Source organism: Lygodium microphyllum, chromosome 20 (assembly GCF_053477565.2).
Source record: "Lygodium microphyllum isolate KBCC chromosome 20, Lygodium_microphyllum_v1.1.10, whole genome shotgun sequence".
Lineage (NCBI taxonomy): Eukaryota > Viridiplantae > Streptophyta > Polypodiopsida > Schizaeales > Lygodiaceae > Lygodium > Lygodium microphyllum.
Window position 1 is genome coordinate 124394661 of NC_141154.1, and position 23661 is coordinate 124418321.

Genomic DNA, 23661 nt, shown 5'->3' on the forward strand with positions numbered 1-23661 from the left:
CAAAATATAAATTGCTGGTCCATTTGGATGCCTTATATGATTAGTAATTGCCAAGCTCATTTATGCTAGGCTTTGCCAATGATAAATGCATAAGAATATAGTGTGCTTGTTGGATCCAAAAAACGAGTCAGTCATTGAGCCTTGTTCTATTATACAAATGTGCCTCCAGTACTACGAATCTTTGTTGGGTCCTCAAGGAATTCTTACTAATGCGGTTCATGTTGCCTGCAATTATGTTCTAGGCATGGTGCATGACTAGGTGAAATTTGAATGGGTGGATTTTATAGATGCCGATATCATTGAGGAGGAGGTTGATGAGGTGTTGTCTCACTTGCCTTGCAGGAAAGCCCTAGTTGGGATGGCTTGCCTAATGAATTATTCTCAACTTACGTGGAATAGCTTAAGGACCCATTGGCCTGTCTTTGTCAACAAGTTTAGTAGTCAAGTTGCATGCCCTCAAATTGAAAGATTGCAATGCTTTGCCTATTATCTACGATTCCCTTGCATTAAAATTCAAAGCACTAGAGGCCCATCTTTGTTATGGGACCCTTAGATAAGATTTTCTCCAAGATTATTGCGAATAGATTGCAAAAAGTTTTTTTTGCAATTGATTCACCTGTAACAGTATGACTTTATCAAGAGATGCAACATCATGCACAATATTCTCAATGTACAATTGGGAATTGATTATGCAAAAGCCTTTGACCAGCATGTTGTAATGATCCAATTGGATATTAAGGCATTTGATCATGTCAACTCATCATTTCTACGACACTTAATGTCTACTTTGGGTTTGGGCCTCAAATGGTATCTCTTATTGATACTATCAGCACTGATCGCGCTTGATGGGGGAGTGATTGAGGAGATTGCTCTTACTATCTTGCTTCACCAAGGATGTCCTCTTAGTCCCTTATTGTTTGCTTTGGTGACACATCTGATGCTCTCTCTATTGGATAAGTTGGTTGTTGATGGAGAGATCATTGGATTGACACTTTTCAATGGAGAAAAACTTTTGGTTTATTCTCTCATTGATGATTCCTATATGTTTCTCAAGGTTGAAAGATCCAACTTGGAAAGGGCCATGGAGATTTGGAGGCTTTTTGGTCTTGCTTTAGGTTTATATATCAATGCATAGAAATCTACTTTACAGAGAGGGATTTGAATGACTTGGGGTGGCAAGGAGGCGTGCTTCTTCGAGGTGAGGTTATTTGACACCTAGATTATCCCATAGGGGTGGATGTGGATTCTCAAGCCTTGCGTTATTGGATGTATTTCTACATACATGATAAGTTTATGTATTGGAAATCTCAAGGTTGGCCTTTGCATGTGTGATTGAAAGTGGCCCAAACAATTATGATCATCATGCTTTCATATTTTTTGCCATTGCTTCCATGGACGCAAAAGTCGTTGCATGAGATAGTGCAGCCTATCTGCTTCATGCTTTGGGAAAAACAAGGAAATCGTATGGGTCAAGTGTGGGTATCCTGGCAACATGTAATGATGACAACGATTGGGTGATGCTGCCTTGTTGGATGTGAAAATCCACATGATAGCTTTGAGATTTGCTCTTTTTCAAGCTTTGTGTGTTCAACATCAGCCTTGGACTGATATTTCCAGTTTTTTTATGGAGGATGTGGGCATTTCTCATGGGTGCACTACTTTCCAAGCCTCTTGGAGGAATATCCTGAACTCCACCCAATTGTTTAAAACTTCTAAATCTTCAACATCAGCCTTGGACTGATATTTCCAGTTTTTTTATGGAGGATGTGGGCATTTCTCATGGGTGCACTACTTTCCAAGCCTCTTGGAAGTTGGAGGAATACCCTGAACTCCACCCAATTGTTTAAAACTTCTAATTAGGTTTATTCTTCTCTCCCATTTGATTGCATCATTGTAGGATTCTCTTTGCCTTATTGTATGGTCCCTTCCAAACTTTAGAAAGGAAGTGAATTCTTCACAAACAGGGGTATTGGCCACTTCTAGGTTGCTTGACTAGCCCGACAAGCAATTGCAAAGGGCTAAAATTAACAAGATAGCGAGATTGGGCTTGAAGACAATCCAAGATGCTATTATCTTGGGTTGGGCAAGGGTTTATTCTTTCCACTGCATTCACTAGTATTTCTGGATACTAAGAGGTTACAGGCTACTCTAGTCAACCTTGGAGGATTGCCTTCGAAGGTACTTTCTAGTCAACCTTGGAGGATGGCCTTCGAAGGCACTTTCCCTTGCCTGCTCCCTTACCCTTATCACCATGGTTGGATTGGTCTTTTGTGCAACCCCATGATTTTCTGAAGCAATCAACTAATCAAATTTAGCACAAAATGGTGGAGGATAAGAAAAGGATTATTGAAAAAGCTAATAAAGTTTGGTCAATTCATGACAATGTGGCTAAATGGAGGGATCACTTGCTTCGCTTATGGAAGTCAAAGCTTCCCTATCAAGGGAAAATTTATCTTTCAAGGCATCTCATTGGGGCTCTCCCCATAGGCAACGTGCTTCATGCCCGAAAGATATCTTAGGTTAGATGCATCTTTGTATTACTTGTGACGAGACACTGGTTCATCTTTTTATTTCTTGTCTCATTGGTAGATAAGTTTGGAACTTCATTTCCAGAGAGTGGACCTTGGTAACAATTGAAACAATGCCAATCCATTCTTGGGTCCTTGGCAAGATGCCTTCCATGGCCAGCTTGCAGTCTTATCATCCTTGCCTCTTTCACTTCATGCGATGGACTGCTCTTTGGCACATCTAGCGGACTAGAAATGCCTTTATATTTGATTTGGCCTCAAGCATCCATGGACCAGCAACCCTTTCTTGTCTTGGATTCTGATTGCCCTTGGCAAGATTGGGATCTTGTAGGGCGTTTGACCCTTCAATCTTCTTTAGTTAAGTGGATTTATCCTTTCATGGTCAAAGACTGCACGTGGTTGACTGCCAAAGCCAATACACTTTGGGGATTTCACAAATCTAAAGCTTGGTGGAAATTGACAATGCTGGAGGGATGGATCAATAAGACGCCATTTAAATGCAATGTATTCATTTGGAGAATGTTGGGGGGGCCTCCCCGTCATGTTGGCTCTTCATCGTAGAAGTATTTCTAATGGGAATTGTTCCTTCTATACCACTATCGTTGAGTCTTCTCATCACAAGATTCATCTCTTGCCCTTTTTCTTGGAAGCTTTGTGCCATTCCCTCCGACATTTAGCATGCTATGGTGGGGACTAGGATGCATCCTCCTAATTGGATATTTGGTAAAGCTAAATAGCATGGTCAACCACAACCTCATATGAAGATTCTATTTCACTTTTTCAGATTTTGGGGTCATTGGCATATTGGGGTCACTCACAATGCATTCATTTTTTATGCTGCCTTGGGCATTCAGTGTCATGTTGCGAAGCTTAAGGGACTTCCCTAGTGGCAGCTTGACCTTATATAGCATGCTAATGTATTGGTCAAAGATGATTTAGTTTCTTGGCAATCTCCTTAGTGACCTTGTCTTAACTTATTTCCTATGTGCTTTGTCTATGATATAATACAATATAACTCATTATCATGAGAGAGCGTGAAAAAGTTGTGCATATGAGAGAGAGAGAGAGAGAGAGAGAGAGAGAGAGAGGAGAATGATCGCGGAGCGTGCAGCCATGCCGTGCATGTGCGCCTATCCCTACCACTGCTTGTTTGACTTGCGGGTCACTGTCCCTACCTTCGCCTAGACCTGTGCGCCTTGTCAGACTGCCCTGTCTACACCTGACGACTGAACGCCTGATTCGCCTGTGGTCGCCCGCTTTGTGTCAGCATGCAAGGCTGAGGCAGCCGTGTGGACGCGTCACTTGTGCCTGACCCGCTACCCTGCGCACCCTCTTTTCCGCCCCTACTGCAAGCAGGGGTCACCTCGACTCAGACGGACCATCAGCGAGGCAGAGCAAGCGCCCAACCCTAATCATTTGTGCCCAGCGCTTCCTGCCTGCCCTACGTCCCCTGTGCTCTTGTGGGGCTGGGATCTGTGTGCCACTAGCAGGCATCTCGGTCTCTTGTCGTCTGTTCGTGCAGCGTGAAGGGCAGGCTATTTGCCTTGCGCGCGCTCACACACCCAGAGAGAGAGTGTGTGTGTGTGTGTATGAGAGAGAGAGAGCGGCATAGCTCACAGAGCTGATCTGCCCCTGTACAGCGAGCGCGAGAGAGAGTGCGAGAGAGTGAGAGAGCAAGAGCAAGAGAGAGAGAGAGAAGAGAGAAGCATGGCTGGTCTCGATCTGGCTTTTATCGACTAAACGGTGGTAGCCCTTGGTTCGGATTATGATACAAAGGAACCGGAGGATATGGTTCCTTGCACGGAGGAGATGCCTCCTGGTCCTGACTTTCAGCTTGCAGGTAAACGCTCCAAGCTTACTTCAGAAGAGACAATGGGTCATCAGGAACGTTCTTATGCTCAGGTTGCCTCTGATTTTGCGGATTCTCAGGATATTGACTGGGAGCATTTGCTGGAGTTTGCCAACACTCTGCTTGGCGATTATGTCCAACATAATCATGAAGCTTTTTCTGACTGTTGCACTGAAGATGTTCTGGAAGCCACGGTGGACCCGAAAAATGTCTTGCGCTCATTTTCAGTGTTTTATGATCGTGCGGTGATACTCTTCTTCACTGGTAGGATCCCGGTGCTTTCCCATATTCGCCAATGGCTGCACAATCTGCTACAAGGGGAGTGTGTTGAGGAGATTTTTGTGGGGCCCCGAGGCTTCTATGAGGTGCTGTTGAAATCTAAGAAGCATCATGCTGATCTTTTGTCTAAGCTGCCATTGTTCTTTGATCGCCATTTGGTCCATGTTGTGCCATGGCGCCCTATGGCAGACTTTCAGCGCCTGCTTCAATGCGAATACCCGGTGTGGGTTGAAGTGGAAAATTGCCCGGCTGTCTATTGGCCACTGCTAAAGGATACCATGGCCGTTGTGGGCACTGTTCTGGTCCCCCCGAGCCTAAGGGCCATGAATCGTAACCACTTGTGTATGTTATGGGACACTGCTCGGAAAAGGCCTGCGTGGCTATGTCTGAATTGCTTTGGTATGCATCCTTTGCACTTTCGTCTGAAATGGAGAAGCTTTGCATGACACTGCTTTTCGTGTGGAAAATCGGGGCATTTTATGGCTGAATGCCCAGAAAAGCAACCGTCTTCAGATGATGAGCATGTGGTGCTTCCTATGGAAGACATGGTGCTTGATGCTCCGTCACAGGATGCAACCCAACCACCTAAAGCTTTGAATAAAGGCAAGCAACATGTTTCGGGTTTGGATTCCCGTGGCAATGACCGGGTAGAGGCATGTCCAAAAACAGGTAAAAAGTTTGATGCTGGCCTGGCGGATACTGGGCCTAATACTTCTCAAGATTCCATGTGCACGTATATGCGCAGGAAAGAAATGTTGTCTACAGTGCACACTGGGCGTACTATGGTTTCTTCTGCTCCCCGTAATCAATCTACGAGGAAAGTATATATAGACGGTCCAAAGGGCCCACCAGCTAAGTTGGCTTTTGATACTAGAGGCAATGTGATTACACCATGGGATCGTCGGTATCCCCGTTCCATCCCCAAAACCGTGGATACTCCGTCTACCTCTAAAGCTGGCCCTCAGAACTCTTTTGCCGTGTTAGCTAATTTTTTGGATGAGGGTGTCCTTGACATTTTAGCGGAAAAGGTTAAATCGAGGCAAGCGGTGCCTTGTTCCTAATTTTCTTTTTTGAAATGAAGATAGCCACGTGGAATGTGCGAGGCATTTGTTCTCACCATAAGCAACATGCCATGTGGACGGTATTGCATGAGAATCAGTGGGATGTCTTGTGTGTTGTTGAGCACAAGAGTCACAGGGAAGTAGGAAAAGTTGTGGATTGCCATGGGTTTCGCTTGTTTTATACAAGGACACATGCCATGTATTATTATGTTGTGCTTATGATTGTATATAAGAAATGTCAGTCTGTTCTTATTAAAAATGATGTGCATGGCCGCTTTGTGGTAATCGAAGTTTTATTTGAAGGAGAGATCTTATGGTTGCTAGGCCTCTATGCTCCAAATGACCCTTTATTCCCCCGGAATCTTTGGAATACTTTGCAGACCTTCTTATCACTTGGCAGACGGGGTTTTTTGATGGGGGATTTTAATATGTATGTTGATTCTTCACAGTCCACATCAGGGCGTTCGGTGATGGACGCTCCGGAAAGTCGGCTGTGGAATGCGTTTACTCTTGCTGTACTTGAGCAAGATCTCTGGTCGTGGCTACACCCTTCTTCTACAGGGTTTACTTTCCATTCGGCGCAGTATGCAACTACATGGTCGCGGTTGGATTGCATGTACATCATGCAGGATGATGATTTTCTGCCTGAGCTACTGGAAATGCAAGTGTTGCAGTAATATGCCTTGTCGGACCATTTCCCTCTCCAGCTTGAGATACTTGCACAACCCATCGCACCTTTTATGCAATTGCTGGATAGACTCCCTTTGCGTTTCAACTCGTCTTATTTGAAGCATTCAATCTTTTAGGGCTATATGCAGCAATTGATTGATAGATTCTTACTGGACTTCGCCTCTGAGGGCACTACTTCTTTTGAACGATTGCTCTCTAATGTACAGTGGGTCGCTCGGCAGTATGGGATCTATCATGCCTCTCTTTGTCGGCGGCGTCGAAAAGCAGCGGAGGACTTACTGGCTTTGGTTCGTTCTCTGCTGGTGGACACTCCAGATGATGTATTTCTGCTGTCACTGGCAATGCGTTTGGCTGATCTTATTAAATAATTTCAGTTGAAATCCTATCAGCGGGCCAAATTGCAACATTTGACTGACAATTTGCAAGATAGTGCTTGTCAGTCTCATATATTCTTCCGCGCTCTGTATGCATCTCCTGCTCGAGAAAATATGACTCGACTCCAAGATTCTGAAGGTCGAATGGTCACTGATCCTTAGACTATTGTCAATATGTGCAAGAATTATTTTCTAGATCTTCTTGGTTCTTTCCATTCACCTTCTGGCCAGGTTACGCATGTATGCTCAGTCTTCTATTATCTGGTCCGCCATCAAGTTCCACTTGATATGCAAACTACTTTGGAGGCAGATATTTGCGAGGAGGAGGTTATGGATGTTTTGTTATGCTTGCCTAAGGATAAAAGTCCCGGTTGGGATGGTCTCACCAATGAATTCTTTGAGAGTTCTGCTACCCAACTGGTGAAACCATTGACGGCTATGTTTCAGCAGATTTGGGAAACAGGGATCATGCCTTCCTCATGGAAAGGTCTTATCAAATTACTTCCAAAAGTTCCTTCGCCATCAATATTGCAACATTGGAGACCAATTTCTTTGATGGGTTCGATGTATTAAATCTTTTCCAAAGTGCTGGCAAATTGGCTCCACAAACATCTTCCGGCCATTGTGCATCCCCTTCAATATGGTTTCATTAAGGGCCGAAACATTCTGCATAATATCTTAAATGTGCAACTGGCTATTGACTATGCAAGGCACTCCAGTCAGGAAGTGGTATTGATTCAACTGGATCTGGAAAAGGCTTTTGATTATTTAGACTTGTCTTTCATTGCAGAACTTATGTCTACTATGGGCTTCGGTACTTGGATGTCCCGCTTGATCTACACCATTAGTGCTGCGGCTTCTTCGTGAGTTATGCTAAATGGTGGTGTTACAGAGCCATTTGTCCTTGCACGCTCTGTGAGACAGGGTTGCCCTTTGAGTCTTGTCTTCTTTGCCCTTGTGACTCATCCGGTTCTTTCGATGCTATCCTCTATGGTAGCTTCCACTCAGTTGGCTGGATTGTCTCTTCCTTTTGAACAACACTTCATTAGTCAATCTTTGGCTGATGACAGCTTTATGATTTTGCGTGCGGACAAGGACAATATTCACAAGGTATTAGATGTTTGGATGCTCTTTGGTCATGCTTCTGGCCTTTGTATCAATGCTTTCAAATCAGCCATTCTCAGTTGCAGGGAGTCCGATTTATAGTCATGTTCTTAATGCAGACTCTCGGTTTTCTAGTCCTTTCTCATCCCTGCTTATTCATTTGGTCGGCTCGTGGAAATTGGTTCTCCAAAAGGCGCGTTGGCATCTAGCGGAGGACCGCTTACATACTAACTCTTTTCAACTGGAATTGTTGGCAGCCTCGAGATTACTTTCGTGGGAAGACAAAAAATTTAACCGCATGGCCCATTTGGGCCTGACTTCAGTTGCAAATACCACCCTTGCCAGTCGTAATGTTTTAATATCGTTTCATACAGCCAGGAGGCGTTTCAGAATCCCTCGTGGATACCGTGCTTTATGGGAACAACTTTTGTTGGTAATCCAGAGTAGGCAACCCTTTTCTACCCTTGCTTTGGATCGTCCTTTGCAGGACTAGGACCTTGCAGGTCGGTTGAATTTGCAAAAGGCTTCAGCTAACTAAGTGTACCATCTTCTGATTAAAGATCATCAATGGCTGGTTACTAAAGCTAATACTGTATGGGGATTGCGGAAATCTCAGTCATGGTGGAAGGCAATTGTGATGGAGGGCTGGTTAAACAAGACACCTTTCAAATGTAAGGCCTTTCTTTGGAGGGTGATGATTGGTGGTCTTTCTCTTGCCTCGGCCCTTTCCAAGCGTCGAATCTCTAACGGCAATTGTTTCTTCTGCACCACTATTGTGGAATCGGCCCATCATCAATTTATTTCTTGCCCTCTCGCTAAGAATATTTGGTCGCTTTTGTCAGTGGTTTGGCGAGCTGTGGTTGGTTTCTCGCTAAGCCCTTTCGATTGGGTTTTTGTACGGCCAAAATACCCCACACCGGCACAGTTTCATATGAAGATCTTGTTCCACTTTCTTAGATACTGGGGATGCTGGCACAATTGGACCACTCGGAATGCCTTTCTTTTTGATTCGGCCTCTAAGGTCTCTTGCATTGGCCAATAGATCTCATTCGGCACTCGGACTTGCTCCATCGGGAGGACTTCCTTGGCATATGGCAATTTCCTCTGCGTCTTTGCCATGACTTGAGTTACTCTTTTGTGGTTTTGTACTGAGATTTTACACACGATGGCTTACAGCCATCGTGTATCTTGTAATCATGTTAACTTGTACCTTTTTTCGTAATTAATACAATTACCTTTTACGAAGAGAGAGAGAGAGAGAGAGAGAGAGAGAGAGAGAGAGAGAGATGGGACTGTGATGGAGGGCTCGTTAAATAAGACACCATTCAAATATAAGGTCTTTCTTTGGAGGGTGATGATTGGTGGTCTTCCGCTTGCTTCAGCTCTTTCAAAGCGTCGAATCTCCAATGGCAACTGTTTCTTTTGCACCACCACTGTGGAATCCGCCCGTCATCGTTTTATTTCTTGCCCCCTTGCTCAGAAAATCTGGTCATTCTTGTCAGCCGTCTGGCGAGCGGTGGTTGGTTTCTCACTTCGCCCGTTTGATTGGGTTTTCGCGCAGCCCAAATATCCCATACCGACACAGCCACATATGAAGATCTTGTTTCACTTTCTTCGATATTGGGACTGTTGGCACAACTAGACCATTCGGAATGCTTTCCTTTTTGATTCTGCTTATAATGTTCAGCGGCATATTGCTAGGCTTAAAGGTTTCTTGTATTGGCAGACAGATCTTCTCCGGCACTCTGACATCCTCTCTCGAGAGGACTTACGCCCCTGGCACATGGCAATTTCCTCCGCGTCTTTGCCATGATTTTGTAACTATTTGGCCCTCTGGTTCTTGTAAACAGTCAGTTTGTACACATGATGGGGTAGAGCCATCGTGTATCTTGTAATCATGGAAACTTTTCGTAATTAATACAATTACCTTTTACAAAAAAAAAAGAGAGAGATGGGTTGCTTGTGCGCCGTCCCCTAGCATCGCCTGTTTGTTTGGCGAGTCCCTATCATCGCGTGGACCTGCACAGCTTGTCGAAAAGACCTGCGACTTCATTCAGAGCTCTTGGTGGCATGTTCTTAATGCAGACTCTCGGTTTTCCAATCCTTCATCATCCCTGCTTGCTCATTTGATATGTTCCTGGAAATTGGTTCTCTAGAAGGCTCAGTGGCATCCAGCAAAGGACCGCTTAGCTACTAACTCTTTTCAACCGGAATTGTTGGCAGCCTCGCGATTACTTTCTTGGGAAGGTAAACATGAGCTCAGACCAAAATTTAACCGCATGGCACATTTGGGCTTGACTTCAGTTGCAGATGCCACCCTTGCCAATCGCAATGTCTTGATATCGTTTCGTATAGCCAAGAGGCTTTTCAGGATCCCTCGTGGATACCGTGATTTATGGGGACAGCTTTTGATGGTGCTCCAAAGCAGACAACCCTTTCCTGCCCTTGCTTCGGTTCGTCCCTGGCAGGACTGGGACTTTGCAAGCCGGCTGAATTTGGAAAGGCCTCAGCTAACCAGGTGTATCATCTTCTGATTAAAGATCATCAATGGCTGGTTACTAAAGATAATACTGTATGGGGATTGCGTAAATCTCAGTCATGGTGGAAGGTAACTGTGATGGAGGGTTGGTTGAACAAGACACCTTTCAAATGCAAGGTCTTTCTTTGGAGGGTGATGATTGGTGGTCTTCCTCTTGCTTCAGCCCTTTCCAAGCGTTGAATCTCCAACGGCAATTGTTTCTTTTGCACCACCAGTGTGGAATCGGCCCGTCATCGGTTTATTTCTTGCCCTCTCGCTAAGAAAATCTGGTCACTCTTGTCAGCGGTTTGGCGAGTAGTGGTTGGCTTCTTGCTAAGCCCTTTTGACTGGGTTTTTGTGCGGCCCAAATACCCCACACCGGCACAGTCGCGTATGAAGATCTTGTTTCACTTTCTTAGATACTAGGGCTGTTGGCACAATTGGGCCATTCGGAATGCTTTTCTTTTTGATTCAGCCTCTAATGTTCAGGGACATATTGCTAGGCTTAAAGGTCTCTTGCATTGGGAGATAGATCTCATTCGGCACTCTGCCTTACTCCCTCGGGATCCCTCGGGAGGACTTACTTCCCTGGAATGTGGCAATTTCCTCTGCGTCTTTGCCATGACTTTTGTAACTCTTTTGTTGTTTAGTACTTTATAAATATAACATCCATTACGAAAAACACACACAGAGAGAGAGAGAGAGAGAGAGATTACGAAAAAAGAGAGAGAGAGAATTCTCTTTGGAGATATCTAATAAAAAGAGATAGAGAGAATTGTTGGAGCGTAAGCATAAATAGAACTGAAAACAACCTCAAAAGCTTTCCCAGAAGGTCACCAATGGTGACTAGCCACTTTTTTGGGTTGCATGGTTAATCTGGATCAAACAAACTGTCTTGTCTGTCAGACATCCCAACCTTCCCTGCTGGGATCCCTGTCTAGGTGGCAAGCTTGTCTTTCAGCAGTCTCCTATACAGTTCTTTCAAATTATCAGTATAACAAGATGGCAAGATGGTGGTGGATAGAGGATAGTAAGTTTGGCATTCGTAAATATCCTTAGGAGGATCCATGCTATTGAGGTTGAGGGAGGAGTCTTGGTTGAACATTCATGAGAGGAGGCTTTCATTATGTGGAGGCCTGCACCCTAGATGAGTTGGGTTCGGACCATGCCATGGCAAAAAAGGAAACAGAGAGAGGAAAGCACACAAGAATGGGAATGGGGGAGGAGTCAAGGAGTTTATATTAGTCTATTGGGATGAAAGCACACTGCATAAGCAAAGCTAACAAGTACTCAAGACCTTTGTATACAAAGCCGTTATGCAGTACAGAGAACACAGTAAATATGGCTGCATATTCGTCCATGTGATTATAGAGGATACAAGAGAAATCTTCATCCCATTTTAGAATTCAATGTGTCAAAGAGTTTGACAACTGGATTGGTCTCTGGCAACTTCCCAAACAGTCACAGGGCATGAGCATTCAGCAGGATATTAATGGCAAGATGCATCTTTAAAGTCATGTCCAAGCTAATCTATTCATGGCTGAAGCCAATGCCCACAAATGCGACTGATTACACACAAAATATTTTTCTATCGTCAACATCTTTACCTTTCATGAGGCAACAAAGTGGGCCCTACACAACAGAAAATGTCTGGAGTGCATCATGATCAAGATGGCTCCAAGGTAGGTGGATCCTTCATGTGACTGATCTCTACAAGACAAATAAGAGCAGTGTGATTAATGGGGGGAAGCTTCAAGGTTTCATTCCCCTTTTGTATCAGTGTGTCAGGACTGCCCCTATCTCTGTATAATCTTTGAAAGGCAATGGCCCAGTTCTTGAATGCTAGAGTGGCTTCCTTTGAGAGAACTCTAGCTCCAATTGTCAGAATATGTTGCTGATACTATGCTCTATGTAGATGAGAGGTTTTAGCTTGCTCTTTCCATGTTTTGCTCGACAATATAGAACAGTCCCAAGTGATCTCTAGCTATACAACAGCCAGGTAGAGGAAATGGATGGACTTTGATGCCCACTAAGAGGAGGCATGTTTGAATAGTACTAAAGGGAATGAATGCAAGTTCCAAACAAGTTATCAGGTAAACATGCCACTACCTCTTGTTGATTGTTCATCTAAAGCTACACTGATGGGCACTACAGAAATTTGTGCATTACAGGAATTTGTGCATTAGTGCTTGTGGTTAGAACCTTGCTAATGCTGCAGCATGAAACGTCAGCTGAAGTAAGCACTTTGCCTCACTTAGACTTTGAAAATTCTGCCATCTTGTAATACTTGTGAAAGCACGGTCTCTCTCTTCTGCATCTGAAAGTTCTGCAGCCATGTCTACGAGTGTACTGGAGGATGCATTTAGCAAGCTGTCAAGAAAACGGATTCTGTGTTCTCTTGCTGTCTCAGAAGTGCAAAAGTACTCATTCCTGTACAGAGAAGAGGCATTACATCTAATCAATAAATCCGAGCGATATTACATAAGATTCTCAAGAGAAACCCAAAATGTGTTTTCAAGAAGCATTTGCTGTTTTTCAAACATAAGCTTTGATCTGCAATGCCATTTCAGGGAAAAAACTGAATGTTGATCTATAAGACAGATTCCCAATGAAAGGTTTTAATGCAAGCACTGCATCACTTTCTTCTGTCAAAAGTGCTAGTTTTCCAACCAAAGCTGCACCCGGACAACCTGCAGATCTAAAAAAAGTAAAATCTTCCCTTATACTGTATTTCTTTTATTGTAAAACTTGCAAAGGCCACTGTGCATCAAGTTCTTTGATTCAAAACTGATGTTTTGGTTTCAATCCTTTACACGTTTGTATCTTATGCATCACATTCAAAAAAAGGAAAAGAATAATCAAAACATACAAAGTTTTATTTTCATTCATATGTTCTTTGGGGGAGTCTTCATTGTGTCGACTAAGATTTTCCTCTTTTCGCAGCTCCTCCAATTCTTTAGCTATGGAAGCCCTCCTAAATTGAGAAAGATTTGAAAACATTATAAGCACTGAAAATATACTGAAATTATGAGGAGAATTATATATATGAATCTCTACGGAGCAAAATGTAAGAAAAGTCATTGAATGGGTTGAGTGTGCATGCGTGTGTTTGTTGGACGTACATTGGCAGAGCACAGATTTGGCAAAATGGCTAAATTTTTTACCCTTAAAAATTCAAGAAATAGTCTATATATGCAAAAACTTGAAGGTTTTGGTAGATAATTTGCCCCAAAACGTTAGAAAAAAGGTTTTGTGTCAACAATTCACCCCATTCTTTAAGTTCATGCCCCTTGATGCCAACTTTGTACCATAATGTCCATCAGTGATGAGCATGGGTCCCCTTCTACAACTTTTCCATCATGAGGATTGTTTTCTGGTTTAACAGACACTCCTCATGGATTTATTCTATCCGGTCTTTGTGCAACTGCATGACGGCATACACAACACATACTCAAATGTAGACAAAGTGTATTCCACCGTAGTGTCCCTTCCAGTTCCTTGAGATGCTCACACTACAGAAACCCTGTTATAGTTGCCTGGCCACCCCAGTTTTGCCAGACATAGTCCATGCATTTACTCAACTTCCTAAGACATGTTTGGTAGATAGCCTTGGTTGTTTGGTAAATTCTCGTCAGAGTTAACTTGTGATGCAGTGTTATTGTTTTTCTAGTAGGGATTTGATCCTCTGGACAGTATGGAAAGATCAGACTCATACTTCCATTGTCACATGTTTTCGTACGTTCTCTGCAGCAATCTTCTCATGATAGCTCCACTTTGGCAATATGCATACATCAGTGTTCATAGCTGGCATACCTGTAGATACACTTTGAGTCTCTTGAAAATCCTATCAAAGATGCCCCTGTGACCAAAATCACTTAGTGAATTGCAGAAAACGATCTTAACAAATGGAAAACAAAAATACAAGGATAGAGATCTCCTTGTCTGGCCGTTCTTCAGGAAGAATGCCTAGTACAATGACTAAAAAGAGTCAGACCGGTTGGTCTTTAATGCCAAACTGTATAAGGAGTCTCGATGTCGAGATGCAATAAGGTGCCAGAATCCCAAATGGCTAGAAAGAGCTCACAACTCATGCTCTTTCAGTAGCCTTCAATCTCTCCCGTTCATAACCAAGTGAACATGCTCCCATGGTTGCAGTCACCAATCTAAGAGATCTCCTGCATATCTCTTGGGCTCCAGCACAACCCAAAATGCAAGGTCTTTGAATTTCCTCACTCCTCATCCCTAGGAGGCTACCATTGCTCTACCAAACCCAACTAAGTCCAAATCATAGAATAGTTAAGATCTGTAATAAATGTCTACTTCGTGTTGTGGAAAAAGAATTCAATACATGCTGACATTTCCTGGATTTCATGGAATCATGTTTGTAAAAAGCATGGGCAGTGGGGCAGCTTTGGATGTTAAGACTTACATGGTTGCTCTCCATTGGTCACTTTTTCAAGCAATGTGTGCTGGTCAAATCCTTGGGTCTCTATTATTCACTTCTTTCTTGAAGATCAGGGGCTGTTACATGGTAATACAAAAATACAGGGTTCGTGGTGGCACATCTCAGTTTTCAACATCTTCCTTTGTCCCGGTGACCCATTTGGCTTGTTCATGGAAGGCCCTTCTTCAAAAGGTGAAGTGGCATCCAGTAGAGGATAGATTGGCTGCTAATTCCTTGCAGATGGAATTGTTGGCTGTGTCTTGCCTCTCTTGGGAAGGAAAACAAGAGGATCAGCCAAAATTTAATTAGATGGACCATTTTTTTTGTTGCACATGTGGCTCTATCAGCCCGCAGTATGCTAATGTCATTTTGCACAGTTACAAGGGTTTTCTGGATCCCTCATTCATACCATGCTCTGTGGGATGAGATGTCAATGCAATTGCAAGATCAATGGACCTTTCCCACACTGGATTCTAATTGTCCTAGGCAAGACTGGGACCTTGCAAGTTGCCTGAGTCTAGAGCATGCTTTCGTCAACCAGATATATCACCTTATGATTGTAGATCACCCAAAGCCAATGCTGTATAGGGACTACACAAAACCAAGGCTTGGTGGAAATTGACTGTCATGGGAGGATAGCTCAATAAGACTCCATTCAAATGCAAAGTTTTTATTTGGAGAATGCTGACAGGTGGCCTGACCCTTGCCACATCCCTTTTCATGTGTTTCTTTTGTACCACCAGTATGGAATTTTCTCACCATAGTTTTATTTTTTGTCTTTTGGCCTAGGAAAATCTAGTACCTCTGATATAATATTGGAGAGTTGTGGTCGGCTGGCCTTCATGTGGCCATTTGATTGGATCTTTGACAAGGCGAAATACCCCTTTCCCATGCAACCATACATGAAGATATTTTTTCATTTTCTTAGATTTTGGGGCTGTTAGCACAACTAGGTCACCGAGAATGCATTCCTCTTTGATTCCGCCCCAAGGGTTCAAAGTTATATTGCTAAGCTTAGGGGTCTTCTCCATTGGTAGTTGGACCTTATCTAGCATGCTCACCTTCTCTCTAGGGAGAATTTAGTTGTTTGGCATATAGCAGTTTCTTCTTCCTCTCTGCCATGAGACCTATATTTCTCATGTAGTTAATACAATTACTCATTATGGGAAAAAAAAGAATAGGTAAGATCAACTTAGGCCTAAATTGTCCTCTGGTCTCTTGCAGAAGTCTAAAAGAAATGGCCAAGTAATGCCTTGTGTGTGCAATACTGCAAAGTTGCTAGAGTCATCTTTATCTCACTCATCAAAGTCCTTATCCCTAGTCCCATCATTTACTTCAAGAAGGCAGCATCGAGGGAACTATCCAAAGAGTCCTCCTCCCTAGAATAGTCATATACTAGACAAAAGGCAATGCCAAGGGGACTCTCCAAAGCAAGGTCTCTCACAATCCACTTCTATGAATCCTGATGGGATCACTAAAGTCTCTTTTAATATGCAATATCCCAAAGTCTCCTATGCACAAGTGGCTGGATCTGAGTCTATGAACTCTCAAGCTAACATTTTTCATCACAAGTTGAACCATCTTTTTTTTCCCCAAAAAAGAAAATTCTATTAATAACACCTCAATGAATAAGTTGAGGTAAAATACAAAGTACAAGGAATTCTGTGAAGTGTAACTAAGTATATCACAACTATAATGGTTGTATGAACAACCAATCTGCTGGATTGTAATGCTAGTGGTGAGTATGCTTTGAAAGCATTTGAGTAGTTTTGTGATGAGATGGATATTAAGCATCAATTGACCGCCCCATACACCTCACCCTAGAATGGTGTTGCCGAGCACATGAACAAGACTATTTAGGAACGAGTCCACAATATGCTTAGTCAGGTAGGCTTACTACAACATTTTTGAGCTGAGGTAGTTACTACTACCGTACATTTAATAAACAGATCCCCATGCATTGCTATTGGTTGTCAGATTGCATAGGAGATATGGTGCAGAAAACCTCCCTTATACGTGCATCTTAGAGTCTTTGGATGTGAGGCTTTCTACCATGTACACAAGGACAAATGCAATAAGCTAGATCCTAAGTTAGTAAAATGCATCTTTCTTGGTTAGGATGTAGGTGAGATGGGTTATCGCTTATGGGATCCGTAGGCTTGGAAGATTATCCGTAACCATGGTGTTGTTTTCCATGAGGAGAAGATGCATAAGCACCTTGAGTAGGTCATTGAGATACGCAAGATGATCTTTGAAGAGAAGCCTCCTGTTACCATACAACCAACTAGATAGTATATATATATATATATATATGTATGTGTGTGTGTATGTGTGTGTATGTAGAGAGAGAGAGAGAGAGAGAGAGAGAGTCAACACCCTGGCCAAGGGCTTCAACATGGCAATACCCAGATCCGGAGTTCTTGGTGGCATGTTCTTAATGCTGATTCGCGGTTCTCCAGCTCTTCTTCGTTGCTGCTCACTCATTTGGTGTGTTCCTGGAAACACGTCCTTCAGAAGGCCCAGTGGCATCCAGCGGAGGATCGCCTAGCTGCTAACTCTTTTCAATTGGAGTTGCTGGCAGTTTCCCATTTACTTGCATGGGACGGTAAACAGGACCTCAGACCACAATTCAACCGGATGGCCCGTTTGGGTTTGTCTTCAGTCGCGGATGCCACCCTTGCCAGTCACAATGTGCTTATATCTTTTCATACAGCCAGGCGGCTCTTCCGGATCCCTCGTGGTTACAGGCCTTTATGGGAATAGCTTTTGAGGGTGCTCCAGAGCAGACAACCCTTTCCTGCCCTTGCTTCGGATCATCCCTGGCAGGATTTGGACCTACAAGGCCGGCTGACCTTAAGCAAAGCTTCTGCTAACCAAGTGTATCATATTCTGATCAAAGATCATCAATGGCTCGTCACCAAAGTGAATGCTTTATGGGGATTACGTAAATCCCGGTCATGGTGGAGGGAAACTGTGATGGCGGGCTGGTTGAACAAGACACCCTTCAAATGTAAAGTTTTTCTTTGGAGAATGATGGTTGGTGGTCTTCCGCTTGCTTCGGCTCTCTCCAAGCGACGAATCTCCAATGGCCACTGTTTCTTTTGCACCACTGCTGTGGAATCCGCCCGCCACCGATTTATTTCTTGCCCCCTCGCAAAGAAAGTCTGGTTATTTATGTCGGCTGTTTGGCAAGGAGTGGTTGGTCCCACCCTGCGCCCCTTTGATTGGGTTTTCGGGCAGCCCAAATACCCCGCTCCTGCACAGCCACATATGAAGCTCGTGTTTCATTTTCTTCGATATTGGGGCTGCTGGCATAACTGGACCGTCCGGAATGCTTTTCTTTTTGACTCCGCCTATAATATTCAGCGGCATATTGCCAGGCTTAAGGGCCTCTTATATTGGCAGTTGGATCTTCTCCGGCATTCTGATTTGCTCTCTAGGGAGGACTTACGTCCCTGGCATAGGGCAATTTCCTCTGCATCTTTGCCATGACGTTGTAACGTGTAGCACTTAGAATCTCTTCACATGATGACTTAGATTGTCGTCATGTATCTTGTAATCAAGTAATCTTGTATTTTTTTCGTAATTAATATAATTACCTTTTACGAAAAAAAAAAAAGAGTCAACACCCAGCACCACATACCAATTCGTTCATGAATTATGGAAAATATGTCCTCTATGCCATCTTTGTCTTCAGGTTGTTCCTGCCTATTCCATTTTCTTAGATGGACAACCCTGTGGCACATATGGTGTACTCACAATACCTTTTGTCAGCTGACCTGGTCCTTCCGGACATTGCTGCTCCCTGGCTGGCGATTGTTTGCTCTACTCTAGCTGTTCTTTTTGTCTGATTTATTAGAATTGATTATGTAAAGGTTGTTCTGAGATCCTGCTCGCATCTTGTAAATTTCTACAGAGATAGTGTGAGAGAGATTGAGTATGCTGACGTAATGGTCTAATGTAATAGAATGTAAGAGATACAGAGAGAATGTTGACCTGATGGTCTCATATAAATATTTACTACTTAATTCAATTATCTTCATGAAAAGAGAGAGAGAGAGAGAGAGAGAGAGAGAGAGAGAGAGAGAGAGAGAGAGTCAATACTGGAGAGAGGGAGAGAGAGAGAAGAGCTCGCATGGTGGTCGGGGAGCGCGTCGTCTGTCGGGCCGCCATAGCCAGGTTCGCCCGTCGTCTGCGCCCGTCGCCGCCATAGCCAGGTACGCCCGTCGTCTGCGCCCGTCGCCGCCCAAGTTCACCCGTCGCCCGTCGCCTGTTGCCTGTCGCCCGTCGTCTGCGCCCGTCGTCTGCGCCCGTCGCCTGTTGCCTGAGCCTGCAGCTGCCCGTCGCCTGCAGGCCTGTCACCCATTGCCCGCCCCTGACGCCCCGTTGGCCGCGGCTGCCCCTGGCGTCCTGTTCCGTCGGGCGCAGCTGGGTCCTTCGCCCCGCTGCTGGTCGGCCCATCGCCAGCGGCCCCCGCCCTGTTGTCGCCCGCCTGCGTGGTGAGCTCTGCACCCGTTTTTGTTCGTTTGCCCTCTGAGTTTTAGGGTTTCTGCTGGCGAGGCCCCTGCCCTGCGCCCTCGACTATCCCGTGCTGCCGTCGACTGCCAGACCTGTGCCCCACCCTCAGGCCGGTGCACCGTTAGGGTTGCGCCCTGCCACACGCGCTCGTGGGACAGGCCACGACTCAGGCTGACAGGACGCGTGTGAAGACAGCAGTATGGCTGGCCTGGATTTGGACTTTCTTGACCGGACGGTGGCAGCCCTTGGCCCTGATTCCGATGCAGAGGAGCCGGAAGATATGGTGCCATGCACGGAGGAGTTACCGCCGACTTCTGAACAGCCGCCTGCCGGCAAACGCTCCAAGCATACGCCTGATGAGCCAATGAGCCCTCCCGAACGCTCCTATGCGCAAGTGGCCTCTGATCCTGTGGATTCGCAGGAAATTGACTGGGAACATTTGCTGGACTTCGCCAATACTCTGCTTGGTGATTATGTCCAGCATAATACCGAATCTTTTTCTGTTGCGGGAACGGATGATGTGCTGGAAGCCACGGTCGACCCCAAATCAGTCTTGCGATCCTTCTCGGTGTTCTATGACCGTGCCGTTATACTTTTCTTCACTGGCAGGATCCCAGTGCTTTCGCACATTCGCCAGTGGTTGCACCATCTCTTGCAAGGGGAGTCGGTTGAGGAGATCTTCCTTGGACCTCGCGGGTTTTATGAGGTCCTGCTGAAATCAGAAACCCATCGCGCTGAGCTCCTGTCCAAGTTGCCGCTATTCTTTGATCGCCGCTTGGTTCATGTTGTGCCATGGCGCCCCATGGCCGACTTCCAGCGTCTGCTTCAACGCGAATGCCCGGTGTGGGTGGTGGAAAACTGTCCGGCGGTCTATTGGCCCATGTTGAAGGATGCGATGGCAGCTGTGGGAACAGTGCTGGTTCCCCCAAGCCTCAGGGCCATGAACCGCAACCGTTTATGCATGCTCTGGGACACGGCCAGGAAAAGGCCCGCGTGGCTTCGCCTCAATTGTTCGGGCATGCATCCTTTGTATTTTCGCTTAAAATGGGGCAACTTTGCGGGCCACTGCTTTTCATGTGGAAAACTGGGGCATTTCATGGCTGAATGCCCTGAAAAGCAGACGTCTTCGGAGGATGCGCAGGTTGCGCTGCCCAAGGACGACATGGTGCTTGATGCCACGCCCCAGGAAGCTCTTCAGTCTCCTCATGTCATGGATAAAGGCAAACAACAGGTCCTGAGTGTGGATTCCGGTCGCACTGATTGAATTGAGGCACGTCCTAAAAAAGGTAAAAAGTTGGATGCAGGCCTGGCAGATCCTGGGCCTCCCGCTTCCCAGGATTCCGTGCGCACGTATACGCGCCGGAAAGACATGCCCACTCCACAGCAGGCTGCGCGTCCTACGGCCCCGTCGGGCCCTCGCAATCAGTCTCCAAGGAGAGCCTATACCGACGGCCCCAGAGGCCCACCTGCCAAGCTGGCGTTCGATGCCAAAGGAAATGTTATTACACCCTGGGATCGGCGTTATCCCCGCCCCTCTCCCAAGGTAGTGGATTTCCCTTCTACCTCCAAAGCAGGTCGCCAGAATTCTTTCGCTGTATTGGCTGATTTTCTGGATGAGGGTGTCCTGGATGCTCTCGCGGAAAAGGTGAAATCGAGGCAGCAGGCGCCTCGTTCCTGACTTCCTTCTTTGAGAATACATGAAGATAGCCACGTGGAATGTGCGAGGCATTTGCTCTCGCCATAAGCAACATGCCGTGTGGACCGTCTTGCACGAGAATCAGTGGGATGTATTGTGTGCAGTTGAGTACAAAAGTCACGGTGAAGCAGGGAAAGTGATAGATTGATTGTCATGGATTTCGTCTGTTTTATGCAGGGACTCATGCTTCGCACTATTCGGGCGTGCTGATGATTGTCCATGAGAAATATCAGCCTGTCCTTGTTAAAAATGATGTGCAGGGCCGGTTTCTGGTGATCGAAGTCTTATTTGAAGGAGAGATTTTATGGCTGTTGGGCCTCTATGCTCCGAATGATCCCGCATCCCGACGGGATCTTTGGTCCACTTTGCAAGGCTCCATGTCACTCGGCCGAAGGGGGTTCTTGATGGGCGATTTCAATATGTGTGTTGACTCTTCACAGTCCACTTCAGGGCATTCGGTAATGGATACGCCGGAAAGCCGGGTGTGGAATTCCTTTGCTTTGCACGTGCTCAAGCAAGATCTTTGGTCGTGGCTTCACCCTTCTTTTTCAGGGTTTACTTTTCATTCCGCACAATATGCAACTACCTGGTCGCGACTGGACAGAATATATATCATGCAGGGCGATGATTTTCTTCCCGAGATGCTGGAGATGAAGGTCTTGCGGCAATATGCGTTGTCGGACCATTTCCCCCTCCAGCTTGAGATGCGAGCACTCTCTATTGCACCTTTTCTGCAATTCCTGGATAGGCTCCCTTTACGTTTCAACTCCTCTTATTTGAAGCATTCAATTTTCCAGGGCTATATGCAGCAGCTGATTGAGAGGTTCTTATTGGACTTCGCCTCGGAGGGCTTGCCTTCATTTGCACGACTGCTCTCCAATGTGCAGCGAGTTGCTCGCCAGTATGGGATCCATCATGCCTCACTTTGTCGCCGGCGTCGACATGCAGCAGAAGACCTGTTGGCGTTGGTCCGTTCCTTGCTCCTGGATTCCCCTGATGATGATTTTCTGCTGTCTTTGGAGAGGCGGTTGGCCCATCTTCTTCAAGTGTTTCAGTTGAAATCTTATCAACAGGCCAAGCTGCACAACTTGACGGACACAATGCAAGACAGCGCCTGCCAGTCTCATAAGTTCTTTCGCGCCTTGCATGCGTCTCCAGCTCGCGAAAATATGACCAGACTCCAGGATTCGGAAGGTCGCATGGTCACGGATCCGCAAACCATTGTCACTATGTGCAGAAACTATTTTATGGAACTCCTTGGTTCCTCTTCCTCGCCTTCTACCCAGGTTACGCATGCCCGTTCGGTCTTCTATCAACTGGTCCGCCAGCAGGTTCCACTTGATATGCAAGCCGCTTTGGAGACGAATATTTGCGAGGAAGAGGTTATGGACGTTTTGTTGCACTTGTCGAATGACAAAAGTCCTGGCTGGGATGGTCTCACTAATGAATTCTTTCAGACCTCGGCCACGCAGTTGGTGAAGCCATTGGTGGCCATGTTTCAGCAAGTGTGGGAAACGGGGGTCATGCCCTCCTCATGGAAAGAAGGCCTTATCAAACTAATTCCAAAGGTCCCTTCGCTGTCAAAGTTGCAACACTGGAGACCAATCTCTTTGATGGGCTCCATGTATAAAATCTACTCCAAAGTGCTGGCGAATCGGCTTCACAAGCACCTTCCAGCTATTGTGCATCCTCTCCAATATGGCTTCATTAAGGGCCGCAACATTCTGCATAATATCTTAAATGTGCAAATGGCGATTGACTATGCGCGGCACTCCGGTCAGCAAGTGGTATTGATCCAATTGGACTTGGAAAAGGCATTTGATTATGTGGACTGGTCGTTCATTGCAGACCTCATGTCGGCTATGGGCTTTGGTATCCGCATGTCCCGACTGATCTACACCATTAGTGCTGAGGCTTCCTCCAGAGTTATGCTTAATGGTGGAGTTACAGAGCCATTTGTCCTTGCGCGCTCAGTCAGACAGGGTTGTCCTTTGAGCCCACTCTTTTTTGCCCTGGCGACTCACCCGGTCCTTTCAATGTTATCCTCCATGGCAGCATCTGCTCAGCTGGCCGGGCTGTCTCTTCCGTTGGGTCAGCACTTCGTTAGCCAATCTTTGGCTGACGATACCTTTATGATCTTGCAGGCGGATAGGGACAACATTCGCAGGGCATTAGATGTTTGGACACTCTTTGGTCAGGCCTCTGGCCTTCGCATCAATGCCCTTAAGTCAGCCATCCTCAGTTGTACGGAGCCTGATTTGCAGTCCTTAGGCTGGCAAGGCCAGGTGGTTTCCCGTGGCTCCATTGTCAGGCATCTTGGATACCCATTTGGGGTGGATGTACGGCCAAAAGACCTGCTGGACTGGATTTCACAAAAACTGGCGGCGAAGTTTATGTATTGGAAGTCACAAGCGTGGCCATTCCATGTCCGCCTCAAAGTGGCCCAGACAATCATGCTTCCGATGCTTACCTATTTCCTGCCTTTGCTGCCATGGACGCCTACTACTTTGAAGGCCCTCACGCATCCCATCCGTTTCATGTTGTGGGAGAAGGATTCACTACAGGCCGGCATTTCCTGGATTTCATGGTCACACGCATGT

At 45.6% G+C, this 23661-nt stretch overlaps 1 protein-coding gene across 1 annotated transcript in view; it reads right to left on the minus strand.

Annotated features, from left to right (window-relative positions):
- LOC148019346 (kinesin-like protein KIN-4A) overlaps positions 1-23661 on the minus strand; it is a 193912-nt gene that overhangs the window by 4416 nt on the left and 165835 nt on the right. Inside the window, exons 20-21 of the mRNA XM_087660982.1 lie at positions 13273-13377; positions 12606-12833 (exon numbers count right to left, since the gene is read on the minus strand). Coding sequence (XP_087517108.1) covers positions 12606-12833; positions 13273-13377 — 333 coding nt within the window. The remainder of the gene's footprint in view (positions 1-12605; positions 12834-13272; positions 13378-23661) is intronic.